The sequence below is a fragment of the Peromyscus eremicus genome, chromosome 14, assembly GCF_949786415.1.
Source record: "Peromyscus eremicus chromosome 14, PerEre_H2_v1, whole genome shotgun sequence".
In the NCBI taxonomy this organism is placed as follows: Eukaryota; Metazoa; Chordata; class Mammalia; order Rodentia; family Cricetidae; genus Peromyscus; species Peromyscus eremicus.
Window position 1 is genome coordinate 78,313,019 of NC_081430.1, and position 26,981 is coordinate 78,339,999.

The window sequence follows — 26,981 nt, forward strand, 5'->3', positions numbered from 1 at the left end:
ATATTCAGGAAGCAGGCAGTGAGATCTGATGGAAACACTGGCCTTAGTGATCATCAACTGGAATTTGATTTTCCACCTTTAGAATGGACCAGAAGCAGCCGGCTGATGAGGGCCTTCTCCCCTCCCCTCCCGTCTCAGCTCCAAAGTACTTCTTTAGGTTCTGACTCTTCTATGCCTTGTCTGCCCTGTGATACCGTGTTCTGGCCTCTCTTCAGGCAGATGTGCTTTACTTGAAACCATGTTAGTTTCAGGTAAAGTGTAATTTAAGTGTAATTCCATTGCCTCTTTTCCACCAGCAATGCAAAACCCCTCTCACATTTCTCTGTCCGCCCCAAGAACCACAGCCATGTCCCCACGTTGCTAATCCAGCTCCTTTATTACAGAGGCAGGCAGTGAACTTCACCTTTCCTTCCTTGGTCTCATCAGACTTCTTTATTGGTTTTTATGGTTTAGCTTCTTCTTGGATGGGATACTGAGATTTCTCTCTCTCTCTCTCACACACACATACACTCAACCCTGCATGGAAAACTGGTTAACTCTACTTTGGCACACACAGCACTTTTCCATGACTTGGCCCTTTCCAGGTTCCCTTAGGGTTGGCCCAGCACCAGGTCTAAGAACTTGACCTCAGAAACTCAGAGAGCATTGCTGTCCTAGCTCTTAAGGCCCGGATCTTCTCCAGTATCACCGTATCAAGAATTTAACCTAAAAAAATGTGCCACTCCTTATCCCAACCTTTGCAAGAATGTCGTGTGCAAAGATCTATGAGGTCTCTGTCAGCCATGCCTAGCTTTTAAGATTCTCAGAGGTCGTGCCAAAGGCTCTAAAGCAAGCTTCATGTGGTCCATGGGAATGGGGCCAATCTCTTTTACCGTGGTTTTTGAAACTTGCTGATAAACAGCCATTCTTTCTCTGAAGGATGTTGACTACCCACATGCCTTGGTGGACCGCTCTCCAAAAAGCCTTCTAGTGGTGTGCACATGGATGTCGTGTCAACAAGCAGAAGAACGAAAAAAGAGATGTGCCAACGATAGTGAGTACTTGTGTTCTCTCTATATGTCATTCTCAGATATGTGCCTTATTGTACAACCGATTATTTTAAAAACACACATACATATAGATCCTGTTGGTTTCTCTCTCTCTCTCTCTCTCTCTCTCTCTCTCTCTCCTCTCTCTCTCTCTCTCTCACACACACACACACACACACACACACACACACACAGAGGAACTTGAGACAAAGATCTTGGCTCACCAACCAGCTCTGGTGGGCACTACAGAGATGTCTCAAAAAACGGTAATGCTTGAGTAGGATCTAGAGAGCCCTCTGACCCAAGGTTCTGGAACAGGAGGAGTTACATTTCAGAGTTGAGGGACCTATCTGATAGTTCCCAAGAGTATTGGAGAGCTGCCCGACTCACAAATGTTCTTCACTCAGAACCAACGTAGGATGCACTTCTTGTGCGAGTTCAATGATATTTCCACTCACAGGTCTCTTATGAACAAAGGGAAATTGGTTGGGGCTATTTCCATAGTATTTATGGATTCTAGGAGAGTTTCTCTACATTTCTGTTAACTTCAATGATAAATCTGGGATTACACCTGAGGGTTTTGGTTGGTGTTTGTTGTTTTTCAGTGGTGGATATCAAATCCAGGGCTTGAGGCACAGCAGGCAAGTACTATACCATTGAGCCTCTTCCCTAATTAACATGTTGAATCCAGCTATATGGATCCAGGAAGCTGTTGACCCTACTTAACATTCCATCTTTTCCACTGCAGTCTTCCAAGTCTTCTCAACTCCCAGATGTCTTCCCTTTCAACGTCCCTAGACAACACAACTTTTCTCCTGTCCAAGCACTCTTGTGGTCACTTGGGTATCTTAGTGTGTGTCCTTCCCCAGCCTTGGTGGAGTAGTGACAGGCAGATAAAGTTCTGCTGGAATAGCTCATGAGCTCAGAAAAGAGTCATTCCCAACTTAGGCCATTTGAACTGCTAGACAACCTCACAGTAGGATAAGCTCCCCAGAGCCCTTCTACACATGGGGAAGGGAACTGACTCCTCCTGTCTGCATATGACATAGGCTTAGTCCCCAGTCACCTTTGCCTCCAAGTTTCAATCCCAAGAAGCATCTTGCCTACTAGCAACGAAATACAACTAGAGTCCAAATGAGTCAGATGCTCATCATACTGTCAGAAGCACTGGATCTTTGAAGACAATGACAGTTTGTTTAATCAAACTCAGGTTATTTCATTCTTGCTCAAGGTCAAATGAACATTCTGACTAGAACACCTCATCAGAGATCCACACAGCTTGTTGAAGACCATTACCCTAGAGCTGGGTGTGATGGTGTGATGGTGTGATGGTGTGTGTGTGTGTGTCATCTGCAATCCCAGCACTGGAAGCAGGAGTATAGACTAACTAGTGAAACTCTGTCCTAAATACAGTACAAGCAGGGAATGGTGGCTTACATTTGGAAACCTAGTGCTCAGGAGGCCGAGGCAGGAGGACTGTCACAGTTTGAGAATAGCTTGGGCTTTACTATGAGATTGTGATTTTTTTTTTTTTTTTTTTTTTTTGGTTTTTCGAGACAGGGTTTCTCTGTGTAGCTTTGCGCCTTTCCTGGAACTCACTTGGTAGCCCAGGCTGGCCTCGAACTCACAGAGATCCGCCTGGCTCTGCCTCCCGAGTGCTGGGATTAAAGGCGTGCGCCACCACCGCCCGGTGAGATTGTGATTTTTATCTTTTTTGGAAGCAAAACATAATAAATAAAACTAAACACCCAAACTAACCCTCCCCCCTCCCCCATCCCCAATTAAACCAACAAAAAACAAAGCCATTATCCTGCCATTGGGGACAAGCCCAGGACTCAGGAGTGTGACTGCACACCTTGGTGATCCCCCTAGTGTACACTACACAGTTGGACTCAGGTTGGAAGGGAAGAACAGGCTTCCTTTGGAGGGTTTTCCTGACAAGCATCTTGGTCGGTAGGAATGCTTCAGTTAAACATAGGCTATGTTCAACAGCTTTATAGAATGACACAAGTTTTGCTGTTTTTCACTCTGTCCTCTTTTTAAAGAAAAAAAGTTTGCAATGTACCTAAGACATCATGAAAAGCATCATCATATCTGGAAGCATCAGAAAACATCCACTAGGGGAGGGGGTGGCCGTGCTACTTCACTACAGTGTGAAATTCCCACTAATAAAAATGTCAGTTCCAGGAGCTCACTATCCTGAGTCCCTGTGAGCCTGGGGAAGGAGACCAAGTAGACACAGTACCTCCCTTCCTTTTGTTGTCAGATGTGACCTCTGTCCCAACACCTAGAAGTCACCTGACTGTTAGACATGGGATTTGTCTTCTCGTCTTCAGTGTGGATCTAAATCAAGTTTCCAATCGGGCAGCGATTAAAACAGCAAAGAAATAAAGAAGGAGGGTGTCTAAGCAACCAAGTCTTCCTAGGAAGAGAGGAGGAAGCCGGGGAGAAGTGATTAATAGGTTTATTTGCATATACACAGAGAAGAGTCAGCGTTGCTGGGTGAGAAGAGGCAGGGCTTTGAGGAGGTAAGGCTTCAGCAGAGGAAGGCACCTTGACAGACAACACGAGACTCCTAGTAAATCAGCACAAACTTCTTTTGTCTCAAGCTAACAACTCAATGAACTCATTTATCGGTTGAGAATCATTTACAAAACCAAGTGGGAAATAAAGGGAAGAGAAACAGTTTCACGTACCTGGACCTGCTGCTTAAAACATTATATACAGGATGCAGAAAAAAATCCTTAAGAGGCACTTCCAGGAGTTCTTAGCCTGATCAGTGCCCTCTCTTGCTAGGAAAAACATCCATCATGGAAGAATCTGGGGATTAAATATGTCTTCAACATGGGAGGCCTGGATTCTACAATGGTCCAGGCAAAGGGATCTTCGAAGTGGTTCCCATCAGGCTTCCAGTATCAGGATCATACAATGCAAGACCTCTGGAAATGAGTGTGGAGTGGCTAAAAGAAGTATCCCTCTTTCTCTTGTTCTGGTGGCTACTTCAGGGCCCATCTCTTGAGAACCCAACCTATGGTGCTGAAGTCTCTCCCAAGGATGGAACCCATCCCTGAAAGGATGACCTTTTTCAGTGTCTACAGCTATGAACTAAGTGAACTCTGACTTCTGAATGCTTTGAGTACCCAAATGAGATAGACAGCTTTTACATGAAAGACCACCCTTGGCTCTTGAAACTAATTATCAATAGCTAATTTTGCTTTCTTTTTCCTCCAGGAAGAATGCAGGGTGTGAATCTATCTGATTAGATTAAGGTAAAATGGAACAGAAGAATCAGGTATGCTGACTAAGGGGAAGAGAGACACACACTGAGTGGTTATAACTTTTTTTGTATATAAAGGATTAAAAATTCCAATTTAATAATTTTGGAAAAGCAAATGTAAAATGACTTGGGCTTATAAAACCAGAATTTACAATTATCTGTGAATAATCAAAAGATAAATCATAGAACCATTTTAATTACAAATCTAAAGAAATTCCTAACGTTGGTTACAGAATTGCTGTCCCGCTCCCCAGGATGAGTCCAGCTGCTGACTGTATGCATCCCCACTCAGGCGCCTTCCTCTCCTTCCCAAACCATGCTTTCACACCTCAGCACATCACCAGATACTAAACTAAGCACATCTTCCTTCCGCAAAGCTCAGCAAGATGCTCTATCCTCCTGGCTCTTACCAACTGCCTTCCTTTATAAGCACCCTGGCTCCCAGCACTGAACAGCATCCACTCCTCAGCTTCCACAAGTGCTCTTCTTTTGGCTCCATCCCAGCGGGACAGGCCCTCCTCTGAAAGGAACACTGGATGCGTCAGTGAGGCCACAGTCGCCTGGTGCTAAGTCCTCCCTCTGCCAGCTCCAGCCAGGCTCCAGCTGTCTAGCACCTTTGCATCTAAAGTTCCACTGTTCTTTCTCCCTCCTGCTACACCAACATCTACACCAACAGGACATCTGGGCATCCTTAGGTCCTATCTTGCACAACCCTTCATTGACAACTCAGGGACTACCATCACCAATATAAACTGGAAATTTGATTATTTTCTTCTCTCCATTGTTACCTACTTTAACAGAACAGTGTCTTCAGGGAGCCAGGAGATAAACCAGAGACTTATCTCTCCACACGCCCACTACTCTGTAAAGTTCAGGTGGAACCCCACCACCTCTGACAGCTCCAAGCCCAAGGAAGATGCTAGGCCTGCCAATTCTGACAGGCAATGGATACAATATCACATTCTGACTGATGGACTGGCACTGGATACAGTAAGTACCACGTTCTGACTGATGGACTGGCACTGGATACAGTAAGTACCACGTTCTGCTCTTCACTACAACTCGTTAGCATCCCTCTACCAGCCATTTTATTAGTTTGGGTAAAAAGCTCTCCCAAGGGGTCCTTTCTTCTTCCAGTATGCCTGAACTCCATTACCTGGAGCCAAGGAAGCACCTGCTGGCCTTGAGTGCCTCTTAGGAGCCAGCACACAAGTGAATAAAGTGTATTGTTCATTAGCTACTGTATGGACCTTACACACCGAGTGTAGCTCTGCCCCTTCTGCAAACAGTGACACTATGGGGATCTGAGCTCAAGTGTCAACCTCTTAGCAGGAACAATGTTCCACTTAGAGTCACAGTAAATGCTCAAGGATGTGTTAGCTGGAGAAAACATGGACCATTTAAAGAGGAGCCATGTTTTCCTCTTCAGCAGAGCCAGGCTGAAGGCAGGCCTCTCCTTTCTGCTAGCGTAAATCTACAACTCACGGCAGCACGGTCTGATCTAGGGACACTCTTTGTTAAGACCAGAACACCTATGTCATGTGAACAATGAACAGGTGAGATGGTAAACTCTACAGACTCACAGGGCTTTGCTGATGGACAGATAAAGAAAGGCCTCAGAAGACAACAAGCCCACATGTGCCAGTGGGTACATACACACAAGAACAAGCCAAATGTCCCAAGACAGGGTCACTGTCACAGAGCCTGCACAGGAATGCTATGCTCACATCTCACTAGAAGAGAGCTGTTAGGAGTCTCCCCCCCCCCCTCAGCAGAGCACCAGGCAGTGCCAACTAGACATTCTGACCCACTGGAGAGTGGCAACAGAGGGAGCAGCAGCAGACACGGTTCAGGCCCTGGTTTTATGCGCCTTTAATACTTTTTCCTTTCCTCTGTGTTCACTAAACAAGAAAAAATTCCTTTGTAAGGCTACTTTCTGTAGCTTTTTGTTTTCCCTTTGTATTTATCATGTTTTTAGTTTCTTCTCTGAGGAGGAATTCTCTGAATCTGTGTCTTCCAATTCAATTCGGTGCCTTTTGAGGCCACTGTGGCCATGAACAACCTTGCTGCTGTCCATGGCTGAGGGGTCAGTGGGGTCTTCTCTCATTCCAGCACTGGGGGTCTCACAGGCCATTTCAGACCCACAACAATCTTTGTGCAGAAGCATCCCTGTCAGGGGTGGGTTATCACGGTCAGTGTCCGGGTGTCCCGGGGAAGAGTAGCCTACTGTCTCCAGCTCCCCAGAGTTCTGCCCACTGTTGTGGGGGTGAGGGGGCCGGGGGTGCAGGTGTCCGTTGTTGTGGTTGGCACAGAGGGTGTCAAGGCTCCTCTCCTCACTGTCATCGGACTGGGTCCTGGGACAGCTGCCAGGCGCACTGTGCAGAGTGGAACCAGATGCCTTGGGGACAGGAGAGGGTGGCTCCTCAGCCCGGCTGCTCAGGGCCTTGCTCAGGGCCTTGCCATTGAGCTTCTTGGTTTCAAAAGAGTGTTCTAGAGGGCCGCTGTTGTTAGCGTCCTGAGAGGTGCCCTCTGGCACCTCTGCCCAAGGATGGCTACCGTGCTCACGGCTCACGCCACTGCTGGGGTTTCTGGTGGGAGTCTCTTCTTTACAAGCATCTTTGCTGCAGCCTTCAGGGGGCAGGTCCTGGTCTCTCTGGGCTGGGCAGGCTTCCTTACTAGAAGAAGGAGTTGGGTTGTCTTTGGGGCTGGTTCCTGCCCTCCCTTCATCTGTCTCCTCTGCCACTAAGGAGGTCTCTCCATCTTTGTTATTTGAGTAAGAGATATAGGAGTACCGGAGCCATTTGTAAGCTTTATAAATCTTTCGCTCTACTGATTCCATGTTGGCAGTTGCTGGTGCCCGGCTTGGTTGGAGATCCAGATCCAGATTGGAAGCACTCCGCTCAGGGGAGGAGTTTGGGGAGGAGGAGAGGTCATCCACTTTGATCTGAGGGTAGTCGTAATTGTCCTCTCCAATGTAGGTGTTGGTGGGCTTGACTGGAGCATTGGGCCGCTCTTCCCGGGCCGTCTTTTGTCGCCTCCGCATGGCGTTTCGCTGCCGGGTGGTGGCTCGGCGTTGGTTCAGTTCCTCTTCTTCCTCCGAGCTGCTGGAACTGCTGGAACTGCTGGATCCATCCTCCGGGCTGGGCGACCTTGGCCGAGGGAAGAGATCTGTGTCCAGTTCAGCCTCACAGGCATTCTCTTCAGAATCAGACTCATTGGACAGGGCCAGGAGGCGCTTGTCCTGGTAGCGCCGCAGAGCAGACAGGCGCTGCTGGCGAGAGGCTGCATCCTCACAGGTGGGCGTTGCTGGAGTTGACACCACTGCATTTGTGGCGGTGACACGCAGGGGCCCCAGATGGAAGGCGTTGTCCGCAGTCTCGTCTACTGTGGGAGGTGGGGAGCGGGGCAGTGAGGCTGAGGATTCTGAGTCAGTGTAGCCGGAGCGCTCACTGACCCCCGCATGCAGCTGTAGGATGGTGCTCTCGCTGAGGTCACTGTCCGAGTCAGAGCTCCAGCCCTCGATCTCACGGCGCACCAAAGAGTCAAAGAAAGCCATCATCCGGGGGTCTTCTTGGACAGACTGGTTAGCGTAGTCATGGGACAGGCCACTCCCACTGTTCAATACAAGGCTGATATACTCTTCATGGGTGTAGAGGCAGCGGGAATCATCTTCAATCCGCCCGTCGAGGTCTCCTGTACATCCTGGCTGCTTGTATGGGCTCCAGATCTACACAGAAGATGAAAAACAAAAGCAACCAGGATTGAATGGGAAGTGTTCTATAGTGGGCCATGATAAAGACCACCAAAGCAGAGCTTCTCCCAGACGTTGTCATATTAAAGTCACCAAACAACTTTAAAAATATTTTCTTTCTGGGTACAATGGCACACTCCCGTAATACTAGTGCTTGCGAGGCTGAGACAGGGAAATCACAAGGGGGATTGCTTGAGCTACATAGCCAGAACTTGTCTAAACACAAAACAAAACAAACAGCCACCAACCCCTACACAAAAGAACAAGTTATATGACTCTTATAAAATGTGTATCCAAAGTGAGGCTTTTAGGGGTGGTCGAAAGCTGTTTAGAGCATAGAATTACATTGTAGTCAGAGACCTAAGGATGTCTTTAGGTGGAGGATACCTACATATTGTCTCTTTTCTCATCGGAAATTATAACCTTAATCCAAAGGGAGGGGTGGAAGATGACATGAATATTAGGTAGTGTATTTGAAAATATGCTTTGCCAGGCATGGTAGTACACTTGGGAGGCAGAGGCAGGTAGATCTCTGTGCGTTCAAGGCCAGCCTGGTCTACACAGTTAAGTTCCAGGCCTTCTAGGGCTACATTGTAAGACCTTGTCTAAATAAAACAAAACAAACACCCTAAAAAGACTTCAGCCTATCGTTCCACTTCTTCCAAACAGCAATATTCTATTTTTAGACAACGAAAATTACTCATTGGAGCTTTTAAGAATAGACAACTGCCCACACTGCACTTCCCTCTTGGACATGCAGGCGTCAGTTACCCAGGAAACTGGGTTTTCTTAACCAGGGTGTCGCTTGCTTGCTTCACAGGTAATTCTCTTAGCTTCAGGAAGAGGCAAGACACATTCTCCCTGGAAGGGGACTGCAGGCAGCCCCATCCCTTACCAGGTCACTCCTCCCTGGTCAAGGACCTACACCCACAGCTAGAAAGTAGAAAAGTAGAGGTTGTTTTCTGGTGTTGTTTTTTCAAGACAGTGTTTTTCTGTGTAGCCTTGGATACCCTGGAACTTACTCTGTAGACCAGGCTGGCCTCAAACTCAAAGATCCACCAGCCTCTGCCTCTCAAGTCCTGGGATTAAAGGCGTGTGCCACCACCACTCAGCAAAACTAGTTTTTAACTTAGGTATTTTTGACTCAAAAGCTGAGCTGTACAGTTGTGTTAAGTTATGCAAATCAAGTTCAAGGTAATTAAGCTGTCCCTGACTGCCACTGCTCTACAGAGCAGTACAGAGCAGCTCCATTACACCAGCCCATAGCCATGGCATCTTGTGGAATTCCAGACATTTTCTTGCCTGACAGGCTGGTGTCTTATCTTTAAATGACATCTAACTCAAGAGAATAGTGTCTCCCCTCCTCCCCCATTCACTTCCCCAAAGCTAAGAACAAATTCGCCTCTTAGGAACTGTCTCCAGGCCTACCCCTCCCACAAATTCCTTGGCACTCCCTGAGAGCTGGTCTCATTGGAAGATTCCAGTTCACAGGGGGCTGAGGACACCTAGGGCCAGCAGCTCCTCCTCCTGGACCCCCGAATCCAGGTGTGTTCTTTCCGCTTTGTTTCCTGTCCACAGCTCTTCAAGGTCCTCCCCTCTCCAGTTTCAAATTCTCACCCAGGAACTTGAAAGATTTATTTATTTATTATGTATACAGTGTTCTGCCTGCATGCCAGAAGAGGGCGCCAGATCTCATTACAGATGGTTGTGAGCCACCATGTGGTTGTTGGGAATTGAACTCACGACCTCTGGAAGAACAGCCAGTGCTCTTAACCGCTGAGCTATCTCTCCAGCCCCCTCACCCAGGAACTTGAAAGCAGTGATCTTTCAACGTTGGTTGTGCCCAAGAGATGCCTCCAGAACAGGGTTGACTCTGAAGCTCCAGAGACCATGACTCAAGGGGTCAGGAGAGGTGAGGCAGGGTTAGTAAACGCTAACATATAGTAAGTATAAAGCAAGCAGCAGAAAACAAAGATCTTGTCTGAGGAACATTCAAATTCTTCATGACAGCCAATGCTTGGAAAACACCTAGGCAGCACAAGGCTCAAGCTACAGATGACCACTTCTAAGAGTTTTGTGTCCTAGGAAGGGAACTGAAGGGCTCGAAAGGTAACCAACCACCTTAGGATGCTTTTTGGGGTCTCATTCTTAATTCTGGCCCAAGTGCTTCATTTTCCCAGTTTAAAAAATAATAAAATGTTATTTGCTATCTCCCCTAATATGAAAAAAAAAAATCTATGTATCCTTCATAGAAATCCAGACTCTGCTAACAGAAATGGCCTAACTACTTCATAAGCGACTTTTTAAAATTAAAATTTTATTTTCCGTATATGGGTGCTTTGCCTGACTTGGAGGTGAGAAGAGGTAGTAGGATCCCCTGAAACTGAACCCAGGTCCTCTGCAAGAACAGCCAGTGCTCTTAACCACTAAGCCCTTTGACAAGCCATTTTTAAAGTTCTAATCTCCCAGCCCCCACATTTTCTCTTCAGGAATGAAAATCACAGCATTAAAGGTCAGTTTTATTTGGGCTCAAGTTAAGCTGAACTGTTTATTTCCAAAGCTTGGGACAATGGGATGGGACTGGATCAAAAGGCAGGAGATGTGGAGAGTGGACTCCTAGACTGGCACCTAGCTAACTGGTGACCCTGCATGAGGCTTGGCTCCTTATTCTAAACAGTGAATTAGATGGGCCCTAATGTAGTCCTGAGACTCAGAGCGAAACAAACCGCCCTCCTGGAAGTCAGTGTGTGTTTGAGAGCAGTACAGAGCAGCAGGAGTCCAAGTGCCTCCGTTTCCCACATCCTAAGCAAATGCCTTCATCCCGGAAAGTCTATTTCTCAACCACAGACTCAAGAGTAATAAGGTGACATAAGCTATAGCCACGCACTAACTGGCATGCTGCTTTCTCTTTAATTCGGTGGCTGAATCCCACAGCCAGAAAACTTTAAGACCAAAATGCTTTAGCTGGACATCAGAATTACCGACTCCCTACTATCCTGGTCCAGAACCATTTCAACCATTTATGAAACGGTTCATTTCTTTACCTCAAAGTCAACAATTCAAAAGTGAAGCTATACTGGGGCTGGAGAGATGGCTCAGTGGTTAAAAAAAGCACTGGCTGCTCTCCCAGGGAAACCAAAGTTCAGTTCCCAGCACCCACACAGCAGCTCAGAACCACCTGGAACTCCAGTTCCAGGGGCATCTGATACACTCTGGACCCCACAGGCATCTGCAAACATATGGTACACATACATACATGCGGACAAAACACTCACGCACACAAATTAATTTTTTTTAAAAGCAAATCAATGAAAACAATAACTTGCTAGACTTTTTTGGGAACCCTGCATCTTGGATATGTGTCATTTTCAAGTGCCCACTCTGTACCTTAGCGACTATGCTTAAATTCTACATTGCAAATATCTCTGAATAGGGGACCCCATTACTTATTAAATGTGGTTAGCTGTGCCTCCTTGAGGTCTGAGCAGCTTTCTCGACAGGCACAGTTTTCTCAAGCTGCTGCAGAAAAGGGTAAGATTCAATTCTTATGGATAGCAAATGTTTGAGCTGAGTGTCCAGAACATGCTGAAGTAGCAGCTCTAAGTCTTCTTCTCTGTGTAAGTCCTTTGAATTGGACCATCTACTAAACCCACGATTACCTGTACATAGGTAAAGGTCCTCAACTGTTAGGTGGGGCTTGCAGACTCTGCAATGTGGCTGTCAGAACCCTCTGGAGTCCTCCAGACTGGTACCCTAGTCCTCTCCTTATCCCCTGTCTTTGGCCACTCAAGATCATTTTCTCAACAGTCATGTGTTTTCCTACTTCCGAGCATTTCCTCATAAGCACAATGTCTGGCACAGAGCAGGTGGTGAACGAATACTTTTTAATCCAACTTGTCCCCGCTACACACTTTTATTTACTGGATGTTTGTGTGTAGGTGCGAAGCACAGTGCATGTGTGAGGCCAGAAGACAATCGCAGCCCCGAAGTTGGTTCTTTCCTTCTACCAGATGGGTCCCTGGCACTGGATACATGTTTTCAGCCTTCAAACTTTAAGAGCTGGAAAGATGGCCAGTCACCTCTACTGAGATGACCACAAATGAGAAAAATCCCTCTGCAGTGCTTTGTCGTCATGTCTCAGGAACCCTTCATCTTTATTTCTCTTCCCTCCTGGGCCATCATTTCCCAGGGAGACTTGTGTGACCTTTCTTTATCTGCATGCTTCCCATAGGGCCTACCATGAACTGCATACAACAGATACATCATAATATAGAGCTTTGCAAAGGACAATCAGACTGCAACCCACAGATCCAGGGAGGCTACCTAGCAGGGGAGACCCTAGGATGACTGTGGCTTATAATAAGTTTTGGTTTTGCCCAAGCACTGGGCAAGCTTTAATGAAACATTTCTCTATTAGGATAAGAATTTGTACTGTATCAAGCTGAAAGAATATGCTGGCTGTACTTTCAGGAGGGGAGGCTAAAATCTTTTTAGATTATGGATTAGCCTATAGAAAAATGTCTGCCGTAAATCAAACAGTGAAGGGGAAGATGAATAGGACTCTCACTTACACAACTTAAGTAAAACATAGCTCTCTGAACAGATGAAGATAGGTTTCTTCTGTATCTCAGAATCTAATCAATATTTATATGTATAATTCACCTATTATTTGACTTAAAAGGGCTTATTGGGAAATGTTATTATTTTTACTATTTTCTACAGAGAAAATATTTTCCAGTTTCAAATAACCCTGAACTTTTGAATTATAACCTGTTTTTATGTTCAAAAAAATAATAATAAAGAGTTTTGAGGGAAAAAATGAATTTCCCCCTTCCTTTCAGCTATAAAACAGACCCCTTCTTTTGCTAAGTGTGGCACTCAGGCAAACAGAGGACCTGTTGTGAGTGTGAAGAGGCTGGCTCTTTTCCAAGTTGAAAAGATGGCAGTAAAGGATGGGGCAGGGAGAAAGAAGAGCAGGACAGAGAAAATCAGATTTCAGGGGAGATGATGCTCCGGAGCCGATGACCTGACCCTGTACAAGGAGCAAGCAGCAAGGTGACATTCCATTAAACAGCAACTGTCCGGCCCAGGCAAACCCCAAGGCAAAGGTGTGGCACGCCCTCACTTAAAAAGAGTTAGGGGCCTTTCGGGATGCTGTAAACTCAGGCAAGGGTACTAATTCCAGCAGAGAGAAGGGCCGGCAGCACGTACTTTCAACTGTACCCTTTCTCCTTGCTCTCCTGTGTTGACTCTTCCTTTCCTTTTTTTTTTTTTTTTTTTTTTTTTTTGAGACAAAGCCTCACTGGGTAGCTCAGGTACGCTATCTTCCTGCCTCAGCCTCGCGTGTGCATCACCAAACCCAACCTGTAATGCTTTTCATTCTGTGCTATTCCCAGCCAGACGGCAAATGGGAAGACATCTGTGAGAAACCGAAGCTGAGAACCCCCGAGAACCCCCTTGTCTTTTTCTCTCACTGTGCACACTTAAGGTTTTAAATGGCCAACTGTGCCTCTTTGTTCCTATGGGAACCTGGGAGCAGTGAGTTCCGAGGCTCAGTCTGGATAACCTCACAGAGAAAACATTTTCTCCTCTTTCTTGAGAACTTGGCCAGTTTCCAACCTATGACCTTTCGAGTTAAGACTTTGGTTGACTAAACAATATCTGGGGAAACTCAGCACAGAAGCATCCGAGCACACGCCACACAGGAATTTCTCTTCCAAAGGAGATGCCCAGGCAGAGAGCTCTCTGTAGAGAATGATGTCAACAGACCTAGAAAGGACACGTTACTGTGCCCACCTATTCATCACAGGCCAAAGGAGGGGGGTAACGTGAGGGGCAGGGCTAGTGCAGTGACTGTCCAAGTGAAGGACAGCTGAGGAGGTCCAGTCAGCTGTCCACTCACTCCCTTCCCACAGCATGGTGGACGTGGAGAGATAAGGCTCCAGTCTGGCTTTCTACACATTACCACATGACCCCAACAGCAATTTGTGATTTAAATTTCATCGTCTGCAAATATAAGGGACTGCAGAGTACTCCATCCCAAATGATGCATCAATATCCTCTCCCTCCTTAGCTTAGGGATCGCTGCAGAAGAGAGGGTGGAAAAACTGTAAGAGCCAGAGGTGGTGGAGGACCAACAAAACCGCATTCCGGATACAGCGGGACAGCTGCACAGAGGAAGTCTCAGAGGCAAGTTCAGGCCACACAAAACTCTAACAGCTGAGGAGCTATTAGCAACTGGTGATTGCTGGAGGAAGTTCAGTTTTCTTCAGAGATACCAGACACAGGAGGCGGCACACACCCAATAAAGGTCCTAACCCCACACATCCCGACAGAGGGAAATGGATTAAGTGGGCTGAAAACATGAAGCACATAAAGTTGGGAGGGGATGGTGGTTGGGGAATAGGGAGTGGATTTGACCAGAAGACATCATGTGCATGTATGAAACTCTTAAACAATAACACTAAATCATGACAAATTTTCTCAGGTTTCATTTGTCACTAAAAAAATTGAGGAATTTCAACTATTGTGGCTCTGTCTCCCTAGTGCTGGAGTAAAGGCTGCGCCACCACCGCCCGGCCAGACCCACTTTTAAAGCTAGTCACCAGGCTTTGACGCATGAAGTGTATTCTTCACACTACTTTACGTGTTGTATTCTAGCAGTTTCTGATCTTGGCTAGTGAGTTCTGCTCATAAACATGTTACAATGGTTCTGAAAGGAAGTCATTAGAAAAAAAAATCACTTAAAAAACAAAGGAGCAGGGGAATAGTGATGCAGATCTCTGTAAATTCAAGGCCAGCCTGGTCTACAGAGTGAGTTCCAAGACAGCCAGGGCTGCTACACAGAGAAACCCAGTCTCGAAACAAAACAAACAAAAACAAACCCAAAACAAACAAACAAATAACTGTGTAGCCCTGCCTGGCCTGAATTCACCGTGTAGGATTATGTTAGCTTAAACTCAGAGATTTGCCCAACTCTGCATCCTGACAGCTGGGATTAAAAACATGTAAACATATACCACCACGCCCACCTACTTTTTTGGGGTGGGGGTGGGTTTTGAGACAGGGTTTCTTTGTATAGCCCTCGCTGTCTGGGAACTAACTCTGTAGATCAGGCTGGCCTTTAACTCACAGAGATCCCCCTGCCTCTGCCTCCCAAGAGCTGGGATTAAAGGTGTGTACCACTACCACCCGACCCCTACCTTCTTTTACATTATCAACTTCTAATATTTTATAATATGTATAATATGTCAAAATCACTGACATACTGTCCCCTTAAAGACAGAGTCCTGCTCTGCAGCAGAGCTGGCTTTGGGCTTGTGGTGCTCCTAACCTCAGCTCTAAGTGTCAGGCTTATAGGCATGGCCTACTGTGGTGGTATTGTGTTCCCCAAAATATTGTGTACCTTAATAAACTTATCTGGGGTCAGAGAACAGAAAAGCCACAGATACTAGAAAATGTTAGCACACGCCTTTAATCCTAGCATTCCAGAGACAGAAATCCCTCTGGATCTCTGTGAGTTCAAGGCCGCATTGGAAACAGCCAGGCATGGTGACTCACGCCTTTAATCCCAGAAAGCAGCCTTTAATCCCAGGGAGTGGTGGTAGAAAGCAGAAAGGTTTATAAGGCGTGAGGACCAGAAACTAGAGGCTGGTTAAGAATTTGGCTGGTTAAGCGTTCAGGTTTTCGAGCAGCAGTTCAGCTGAGAGCCATTGGGATGAAGACTCAGAAGCTTCCAGTCTGAGGAAACAAGACCAGCTGAGAAGTTGGCCAGGTGAGGTTAGCTGTAGATTGTTCTGGTTCTCTGATCTTCCAGTGTTCAACCCAATACCTGGCTCAGTTTAATTTTATTAATAAGACTCTCTAAGATTCATGCTACAGCCCACCATTTTTGGCACTTACTGAGAACTTTAACAAATGCTCAATATATTTAGATACAAATCCCTACACACATTGTTCCAGTTTCTTCCAGTTATGAACTACAGGGTTGGGGATTTAGCTCAGTGGTAGAGTGCTTGCCTAGCAAGCGCAAGGCCCTGGGTTCGGTCCTCAGCTCAAAAAAAAAAAAAAAAAAAAAAAAAAAACAAAACAAAACAAAACAAAACTACAAACATTTCCCTAAAAAGGATGGAAGGGGAAAGAAAGTGTCTCACCTTGATAATCTTTTCTACACCAGAAGAGCAGATCATGTACGTGTGGGGGTTAAACCGGACCTGGTTAACAATGGACCGATGCCCTTTCAGCACCATGAAGGCTCCATTGACCACCCTGCCAATGCCACCTGGGAAGACAGAAGGAAACAGAATCAAATGATAAAACAGGCTCCAGTAATGACGCATAAACAACTCGGAACAGCAGCTGAGATTTCTTACTAACTCTGTGAGAGCAGAATGCATAACCTCAGATAAGGTTGCCATGGAAAGAGGGATGGAACACCTCCCAGCATATGTGCTCTTACCAAGAGCCTTTCTTTCTTTAGCCTGTAAGCAATGCCCACGACCACCCACAGCAATTCCATTGTCAATGACCCGAAGCCACTTAAACTTCAAGTTTTCGGTCTCCAAGTTCTAATCCAAATGTCATCTTAGGAAATGCAATACAACAAAATGAGACTGAATGCTTAGGACAAGTTAGGCAGCTAAGCCAGGAGCATGCAAAACCAGGAACCTGTGACGATTTAAATACACAAGGTGTGCACCTTTGATCTGTTCAACTCTCAGTTTATACTAAGACAACATCAGAGGGAGGAAAAACAGGGTAACAATGCAAAGAATCCTTTTTTTTTTTTTTTTTTTTGTCCTCGAACAGCAGGGAGAGCTGAAGACAAAGGAGACCTGGATCACGTTCACAATAAGCAAGTATTAAGAGTTGGAGGTAGGCCGGGCCGGTGGTGGCGCCTTTAATCCCAGCACTCGGGAGGCAGAGCCAGGCGAATCTCTTTGAGTTCGAGGCCAGCCTAGGCTACCAAGTGAGTTCCAGGAGAGGCGCAAAGCTACACAGAGAAACCCTGTCTCGAAAAACAAAACAAAACAAACAAAAAAAAAAAAAAAAAAAAAAAAAGAGTTGAGGTAGAACCAGTGAGACAGCTCGGTAGAGAAAAGCACTTGTTGTCAGACTCAACCTGAGTTCAATCCTAGGGCCTCACAACTACGGAAGGAGTTGTCCTCACCCAAAGTAAATAAATAAATGTAATTAAAAATAATTAAAAAAATTTGAACTACAGAGTGGGCCTTGAAAATAACATGTACAGTTCCAGTCAACAATAAGTCCACTTATAGAAAGCTTTATTTTGTTTGTTTGTTTGTTTATTTGTTTGTTTTTCAAGACAGGGTTGAGCCAGGGTAGCCCTGGCTGTCCTGGAACTCGCTCTGTAAACCAGGCTGGCCTCAAACTCAGAGATCCACCTGCCTCTGCCTCCCAAGTGCTGGATTAAAGGTGTGTGCTACCACGCCAGGCTTGAAAGCTGGATTTTAACGAACACCTTTTAGACATCTTTTAGAGAATGAAAAAAGTGCCAAGGGCCTGGAATGTGTTAACATAGTAAAGATATTGTCATTAATGAACTTGGGACACACTCAGAGGTTCGATACAGACAGGCAATGGTGTTACATCCCCACGAAACACTTGCTCTGCATTCTGAACAAAGTTGCTTCTGAGTGGTCACCCACAACTGAGTACACACAAAGCTAACAAGGCAGAGTGAGGCATCCAGACACAAACCAGTGTTATCTGACCCATGGATACTTTGTGTCTCTACCATGGGGGCAAAGGACTGTTAAGTACTGTTTCTGTCCTATGTACCCCATCCCACTCCCAGCAATACTTCGATCAACACTCATTCCAGACATTTCCCAGGATCTCAGTGGGGAACAATGCCTAGGACAATGTGCCTCCCCAAGTAGCCTCTTTCCGGGAACCTTTCTGCATTTGGCCTCCTGCAGATAAAGCAGGCTGACACGGTGGGATATAGGTGTGTCCGACCTGTGGCCCATGGGCTGCATGTGTCCCAGGACAAGAGTGTGGCCAGACACATTGTGTCACAATGTCAAGTACCTGAGGGTGGGAGGGAGGAGGGAAAGATGGCTTGGGCCTAGGGAGAGGGAGAGGAAAGGGACCCATGGGAACCTAAGGGCACACAACAGCTGTCTGGGCACAGGGCTCACAGGATCCCTCAGGAGCACCCTTTTAGTTTACCTCTGTTGCTGTGATGAAACATCCCAAGAAAAAGCCACTTAGGGAAGAAAGGGTTTATTTGGCTAACAGTTCCACATTATAGTCCATTACCAGGGGCAAGTATTAGAGCAGGACCTGAGACAGGTGGCCATATCACATCCATAGTCAAGAGCAGAGAGAAGGAGCGCAGGCATGCTTGGTATTCAGCTAGCTTTCTACACATATACAGTCCACAGTCCAAATGGTGCTGCCCACTTCACATCAATGAAGGCTATCCAAACAATCTTCCAGCTGGTTGTGGTGGAACACACCCTTAACTCAGGAGGCAGAGGCAGGTGGACCTCTGAGTTCAAGGCTAGCTTGATTTACATAGTGAGTTCCATGACACCAAAGCTACAAAGTGAGACCCTGTCTCAAAAAAATCCAGAATAAAACAATCTTCCAGAAGCATGCCCACAGGCCAACCTCATCTAGACACTCCTTCCTGCAACCCTCTTCCCAGGAACTCCTAGGCTGGCCGTGAAGACTAACTAGCATGTGCAGCTGCGTGTCTGTTTCTGTTGTAGCAAAGGCTGACCTGACAAGGAGCACACTGGCCACGGCTCTCTGAATTCTACTTTTTAAACACCCTCTTCTTGTCCCTACACCCCAAATGGGGTGGTCACTAGTAAAGAAATGGTACTGAAGCTAATGTCAATCTTCTGTTTATCCTACTGTGTTTTTTTTTTCTCCTTCCTGTTCAAACTGGAATCCAGGAAATCTGAAAAAGGATCCAGGTCAACAGAGCCAAGGTTCTGATGGTAAAACAGGTACAGGAAGCATTTCTGCCATTTGTTGGGGCAACCAAGGCCACGTTCCCAGAAGCACAGCAGTGGATGGGCTCTCAATGCACGTACAGTACTTTCCTCGGCACAGAAGCATCAAATTAGCATCAATACATCTTTGGACTGCATTGTGTGCTAAAATGTTCAATTCCAAAACTTGCTGTTTGAGTTGCTAACTTGAGTTTCATAAAAAATTGTTAAAATGAGTTTTGCTTGGGTTTAGGTCAGAATGCCCCACAATTTTTCAAAGATCCCTAAATATAGCCTGTCACTTTGTACTACACATTTATGTGAGGGGCACACTCAGCATTGATGGCTACAGAATCAAAGTGTCTATCAGCTCTGGACAATGTGGAAGACCCTCTATGTTTGCAGATTCAAACACTCAGCCAAGATGGAATTAATTCCTTACATAAAAATAGAGAGGCAAGCTGGGGATGTAGCTCAGTGGTGGAGCACTGCCCAGCAAGCCCGGGGTGCTAAGCTGATCTCCAGCAGCGCAGTAAGTATATGAACAAGCATGTCCACTTCATTAGGATGCAAATTTTCATTCATTTTTATATTATACTAAGTGCTAAAATTATATGGACACCAAATAGTTGTTTCAAAACACATTTTTATCATTTATTATCCATAGCTGTTTGGTCTGTACACCTATCTGCTATGCCTACATACCCAGGGAGGGAAAAGAGCTGCAGTGGGGACAGTTAAAGACATCCTGCTCTGCACTCTGGTTCTTGGGTTTCAAATGACTGAATAAATTTGGATGTAACTGTACAGTGTACACAAATGATTTGTTGAGTCACTAATAGCTAAAAAAAAAAAAATAATGTCAACAAATAAACTGCAAGTAAACAGTTTCAACAAAGAAACATACTCAGAAAAAAAGGACAGGTCTTCCTGAGCTGTCACTTCTGTAAAACAGTCACTTCTTGGGGCCATCTGCTCTGGTTGGCTTTTGTCAAACATGATGGCACTTGTTTGTAGGTTTTATTCAAAAGTCGATGGAGATTATAGAGAAAGCTCAGTCAGCTCCCAGCACCCATGTGGTGGCTCACAACCCCTTAGTTCCAGAGGATTCAAGGCTCTGTGGGTACCACACACAGGCAAAACACCCATGCACATAAAATAATCCTTTTTTTTAAAGGTCCAAGTTGAGGCTGGGGAGATGGCTTAGTGTGTAAAGTGCTTGCTCACAAGTTGAAGACCTGAGCTCAGATCTCCAGGACCCATACATTGCCTGATATACAAAATAGAAAAAAATTTAAAAAGACCTCGTCTCAAGGACGGTGAAGACTGACACCTGAGGTTGTCCTGACTTCTACAAGTGCACAGTTCAATTGCCTAGTTCAATCTCTAGAAATGACAGGAAGGAAGGGAGGGAGGGAAGAAGGGAGGGAGAGAAAGGAAGGAGGAGGAAGGAAGGAAGGAAGGAAGAAAGGAAGGAAGGAAAGGAAACCACATTGGCTTTTGTTTTCCCTTCCAAATTGAGCCAAATGTTCCCAACAGAGACTATACCTTAAAGTCCTAATTTCTGTCCTTATCTCTTCTCATGACACCCGGTCAGTCAGGGGTTTACCTCCTTAGGCCTCTCAAGAGTCAGACATTCCTCTCACTTGTCAACCCCAGCTACTTGGTTCTCGCCAACGTCATTGGCTTCCCAGAGTCCACCAAGAACAACTACACTTTCAATTTAAAAGCTAAAAGCAATGTAGTCAAGCTTTGTCGATGCTTTTTGTCTAGTAGCACCTAATTAATCATGCAGGGATGTGGTCTTCAGTGCCACACAGATAGAAAACTTGTATTTTGTACCAAAATCAATCCAAAATGCAACCTTAATGAAATGCCATTATTGATTTTCTTGTTGTTGGAATCACTGGCCAGACACTGTTGTGAGAAGAGGAAGGCAAACCAGCTAGATCAACACTGAGATAAGGAAGGCAACAGTATTAAAGCAGTCCTGAGGGCCAGAGACCAGATGATGGGGAGGACACAGAGGCAAGGAAGGCAACAGGCGGAGTGTGACAACAGGTGCGCGCTTGTTATCCCAGTTAGCTCCGCCTGTTAGCTCCCAGGAGGCCGCGGCAGGAAGATTCCGAGCTTGAGGCCATGGGCTTCATAGCGAGACTTTGCTTCAAAACAACAATGAAAACAAACCAAAAAATTAAGGCAGCAAAAAAAGAAAATGCACATTTCAGAGCAAGCGCTCAGGCCTTCATGAAGAGAAAAAGAACTCAGATTTTGCAGCCTTGGATGCTGCCGTACCCACTCTAGTAAGACAGAGCCAGGATGACCATCAAATGAACAACTGTTAGGAGTGGTACATCATTCCAGACTCAGGCAAAAAAGATTATTGTATAGGAAATGTTTTAAGCAGTCACAGAAGAACCTTAACAGATCTGCAAAGTACAGCTATGAGCAAATACTAACAAGCAATACAACATTTTAGAAGAAGTTGAAATATCAGGTAACTAGTCATTCAAATGACACAAGGGACATAAAGACAACAACACTGAAATTACCTTCTTGGGCTTAGGAAACTTTAGCAGATGAGAGCGTATGATATTTATCAAAGAATTCAATGGTTAAGCCAGTCTGCAACCCAACTGATCTTATTTGACACAGCTCACTACCCTTCATGTTGTTCTCCCAAGACTATTGATTTCCCCTCCTCCTCTTCTTTTCCTCATTCCCCCCCCCTCCCTCTCTCCTCACCCCTTCCCTCCCAGCACAGGCTTTTGCTATGTAGTCTGGGCTGGCCATGAACTCATTTTGCCTCAGTCACCTGGCAGGGATTGCAGGCATATACCCCCATGCCTGGTCATGGTCATTCTTTCTCATCTTATTTTGCTACTCAAGAAATTCTACTGCTTTTACTTCCTCCATGTATGTCTCATCTGCCTGTAGGACCTTGGTTCAAGCCACACTAGCTCTTCCCATGTCTCCTGAAACAGAGTAGTTCTTCCCATTGTCCTCCCCTTGACAACAGCACCACTCATGCCACCTACACTCAACTCAGCAGCCAGAGCAATCCTCTAAAAATAAGTCCCACCAGGTTGTAACGGTTCCTCAGTTCTTCAATAAATAGCTGAGTATCTATCCATCCTCCTTTGTTCATTTACCTTGGACCTCATCTCCCATTGTACATCCCTGTCAACATCCTCGCTCTGCTCAACCCATTAGCTTCCACGTGTGTCAAATACACATGGCCCACTCCTGCTCCAAGACCTTTCTGCAGGCTCCTGAGATGTCCTTCCCCAGACTGATACCTTCTGAGGTTTTTACTCAACCTGTGACCTTCTCAATGAAGCCTCTACTGAACATCCAATCAAAAACTGCATCTCTTGGCTTCCCAAGCCCCACCAATGCCATTCCTACAACCCTTACTCTGCTCGACTGTTTTCCATTGCACAGCTAGACATTGGTGTTATTCATGCCTACCGTATCTGAAGAAAAGTTCCTTCTCTAAGAGTGAACTCTCTGATGGCAGGACTCTGACTCTGCTGTACCCCAGTCTCTACAACACTGCCTAGCAGCAGGTTTTCAATAAATATTTGGCCAGGCGGTGGTGGCGCACGCCTTTAATCCCAGCACTTGGGAGGCAGAGCCAGGCGAATCTCTGTGAGTTCGAGGCCAGCCTGGGCTACCAAGTGAGTTCCAGGAGAGGCGCAAAGCTACACAGAGAAACCCTGTCTTGAAAAACCAAAAAAAAAAAACCCCAAAAAACCAAAAAAAACCACAAAAAAACCAAAAAACAAAAACCAAAAAAAAACAAAACAAAAAAAATTTGATGAACAAACTGAAACACAAGTATATTAGACTGTAGAATATAAGGGAAAAAACCAAACCAAACCAAACAACAACTCCACTTGTAGGTTCTATTACCCAGAATATGGATTTATCTAGATGTTTCTTTGTCTCTATGTTCCTGATGCTACTTTTGGATTTTCTTTTCTTTTCTTTTTTTTTCTTGTTTTGAGACAAAGTTTTTCTGTGTGGCCTTGGCTGTCCCGGAACTCGCTCTGTAGACGAGGCTGCTCTCAAACTCACAGAGATCCACCTGCCTCTGCCTCCCAAGTGCTGGGATTGAAGGCCTGTGCCCCCACGGCCTGGCTGGATGTTTCTTTTATAGTGTTTTTACCACAGTAAGAGCAAAGAAAAAAGGTAATTAAACTCCCATCTATCTAGCCTTCATGATGCTTTAAAGTGTCAGTTCCATGAAAATCTTACCGAGCTCCTTAAGTCTATTCGTACTCTTCTTAGTAACTGCCTGTCTATGGACCTTGGGACCCTATGTCTTACGTGGCAAGCCTTCTTGATGGCTTCTTGACTGTCTTTGGACCTGCCAGCCCGCAAATAATGACCCGGACACTTAGTATTATGAAAGCTTGGCCTTAGTCTAGACTTTTTTCCAACTAGTTCTTATAACTTAAATTAACCGGTCTCTATTAATCTACATTCCGCCACGTGTCTTGGTTATGTCTGTTCTGTACCATATGTCCAACTTCTTCAGTCTCTGGCGCAATCTGCATGCCTATATTCCTCCTCCTCTTCCTCTCCCTGGAAACCCAGCCTATCCCTTCCTGCCCATTGACCATTCAGCTCTTTATTAAACCAATCAGAAGGTGCCTTGGCAGAGACATCTTCACAGTGTACAAATATTCTACAACAGTCTTGAGATACCTAACCAGACTCGTGTTTAAATTAAGTATATGCACATGCAGGTAATACCCTTTTGCTCACCCCTCTTATCACAGAAATTCCTTTTTTTTTTTTTTTTTCCCTTTTGGTTTTCACAGGGTTTCTTTGTGTAGCTTTGTGCCTTTCCTGGAACTCACTCTGTAGACCAGACTGGCCTCGAACTCACAGAGATCCGCCTGGCTCTGCCTCCCGAGTGCTGGGATTAAAGGCATGCACCACCACCGCCTGGCCAGAAATTCTTAAGTTAAGAAAGTATTTATTGGCTGGAGTGTGGCTCAGTGGTAGTACATTTGCTTAGTACATTCAAGGCCTGGGTTAAGTTCCCCCCAGCACTGTAAAGGAAAATAAAAGAATTTATCTTTTCATGAGCTGTTCAAACAACTTTGCAATAATGTCTTATCTAAGATATTCAGTAAGTGAATGAACTCAAGTAAAGCCCCTTGTCATAGTCTCTGGAACAAAGCTTGACGGAAAAAGCTAGAACTATAACCTGGAAGGGTAAGGTTTGGTAAGTAGCTGCTGAGAAAATCAGCCCACTTCATTTTTGACTCCACTGATAGAATGAGAGAGTTTACAGATATAAAGGGCAAAAGACATTTCTCCTCCTGCATACTTAGAAGAGATGCCCTGAGAAACCTGAACATTCAAAAGGCCAACAGTTGTGGAAAAACACAAAGACACTCACAAGACTTGGCTGTCTCTGGGGAACATGTAACCACTTAGAGATGAGAGGGGCCAGATGGGGACCACAGTGCTGTCAGCGGAGCTCCAGGACTCCACAGGCAGCATGTTCCGTTGTACCAAGAGACAAGTATACCGAGCTCCTCCTTCATATGGACTTCACATGTGTCTGCAGCCAATTACGTGTGACCAACTGCAAACAGTTGTTTTTCCAGTTACAACGAAGGCACAAACCAGATGCATGAGCCTAACTCACTGAGAGCAAACGTCTGGGAAAAGCAGAGGAGGCCAGTGACACGGCTCTGCAGGTAGATGTAATCCCAACCCGATGAGCAGTTTGATTCCTGGGATCCACGGTGGAAGGAGGGATCCAATTCCTGTAGGTTGTCCTCTGACCTTTGTGCATACGCACACATACACAGAATAAAGTTAAATATAGAAAAGAGGAATAGCTATTGTCTGCACATACATGCAGGCTGACAAATACACCTTATGGCTGTTTCCAGCCTCTGGCCTGTGGGGGTGGCTGAAGCGACCTGACTGAAAAGTTTGTTAAAAAGGAAGCCCTTTAGATGACTCATGACTCCAGCAGTCTTCACATAAGAACCGCTGGGTCAGTCATTCACGGGGACACAAAGGACAGTGTCTCCATCCTGCCTTTTTAAAAGGAAGGAGTGTTCAGAAAGGGAGGAGACTTTTAAGTGAGGAAGAACAATCACTGAGCAGCTACTAAGTACTCTCACAGTAACACCAAGGTGGACATTACGGCTTTTGTTGATGTCACTATTCTTACTTTACATAGGAAGAAACAGCTTGGAAGGGTTAGAATGTTCTTCTACAGCCCCCAACTATAAGATGATTGGATCAGGAAAACAGGACTATCATTCTATCTGCATTATACCTTTCTCCACAAATAATAAGGTCAGGGCTAGAGATATAGCTCAGTGGTAGGGTACCTGCCTAGCATGCCAGAGGCTCTAGGTTCAAACAACAGTGTGTGGTGATATTTTATTTGTGCTCTAACAAATAAAGCTTGTCTGGGGATCTGAGAACTAAGTCAGCCACTATATTAAACATAGAGGTCAGGCAATGGTGGCACACGCCTTTAATCCCAGCACTAGTTAACCACAGAGGTCTGGAGGTCTGGACAGACAGATAGGAACTGACAGAGCTGGACGGAAAGAGGGAGTGATGGAGCTGGGCGGAAAGAAGAAGTAAGATGGCATGGCACAGAAAGGTATATAAGGTGTGAGTATACAGCAAGTAGCTCTCTTGGGCTGAGGATTTCTTAGTGGTAAGAACTTGTGGCTGGCTTGTTCTATTCCTCTGATCTTTCAGCTTTCACCCCATCTGGCTCTGGTTTTTTTTTTTATTAATAAGACCATTTAGCAATTTGTGTTACAATAGTTAACACACACACACACACACACACACACACACACACACACACACACACACACACCAGAGAAAGAGAAGAAAAGAAACATATGTAGTATGGTATTAAAGTAGAGTCCTATCTCAGGGGAAGCTGCTCTATCTGTGAAAACCTTAAAGCCTACACAAGCTAGAAGAAAGAGAAACACTAATATTTAAAGAGTAACTCATCCTTCCCACTACTTTGCCAAATCTGTTACTTCCATATATCTAAGGTACTAGAAAGAAAATGCTTTGTATCTGCACTGATCATAATAGTCCTAGTAGCAGTATATATTAACACTCAGAAGGCAGAGGCAGGTAGATCTCTGAGTTCAAGGCCAGCATGGTCTACAAACTGAACTCTAGGTTAGCCTACACAGTAGGACCTTGTCTTTAAAAAAAAAAGATTTTATTTATTTGTGTGTGTGCTCATATGTATGAGTACGCACACACCACAGCATATGTGTGGTAGCTAGAGAACAAATTGCTGACTTGCAGGGGATGGTTCTCTCCTTCTACCACGTGGGTCCTGAGGACCAAACTCAGGTCATCAGGCGCGGCAGCTAAGGCCTTTGGCATCTGGGCGACCATGTCTTCTATTTATCTATATACTGTTTCAGAAAGCTTCTAGGACTATTAAATCACTAAAACGTGGCAAGAATGGGGACATTTTACAGAAGGAGCTGCCTTAGACAAGTCCGCCTTTGAGGACCTGCCTTACGTAGCTCTTCAACTGTGGTAGGACTGGAGTTCAGGAACGATGCTCCTCTCGCTGTGTGTGTGACTTGCAATCTATCTCTCTTGTTTTCAGGATTACCACACACAACAGGTACCTTTTCTTTCCATTTGGGAGGTGTGAGCATTCACACAAGCATTTGCTTTGCCACAGCCAAACCCTCGGTTCCATTCCTTCCTGTGACTTGTTACCAGGGATCTGGGAAGTAAGTCCTATCAACTAAAAGAGGTGACCTAACCCTGCCAGGTAGAGTTTTACAGGGGTATAGGTCTTACAAATAGAAATGTTCTCCTCAGCCCAACCTGAAGTCTTACAGAAATTACTGGCCAAATCATTAAGTTGGAATTATTTGCATCAAAAATTTTAATTTCTTTTGAATTTGTATAGCATTAAA

General features: G+C 45.4%; 1 protein-coding gene across 3 annotated transcripts in view; it reads right to left on the reverse strand.

Annotated features, from left to right (window-relative positions):
• Window positions 1-6,153: 6,153 nt before the first annotated feature.
• The window catches only part of Dcaf5 (DDB1 and CUL4 associated factor 5), a 101,296-nt gene continuing 80,468 nt past the window's right edge, over window positions 6,154-26,981 (reverse strand). For all 3 annotated transcript variants that reach the window (XM_059279658.1, XM_059279657.1, XM_059279659.1), the window contains exons 8-9: window positions 16,210-16,337; window positions 6,154-8,032 (exon numbers count right to left, since the gene is read on the reverse strand). In XM_059279658.1, the coding sequence (XP_059135641.1) occupies window positions 6,272-8,032; window positions 16,210-16,337 (1,889 nt within the window). In that variant the 3' untranslated portion in view covers window positions 6,154-6,271. The remainder of the gene's footprint in view (window positions 8,033-16,209; window positions 16,338-26,981) is intronic.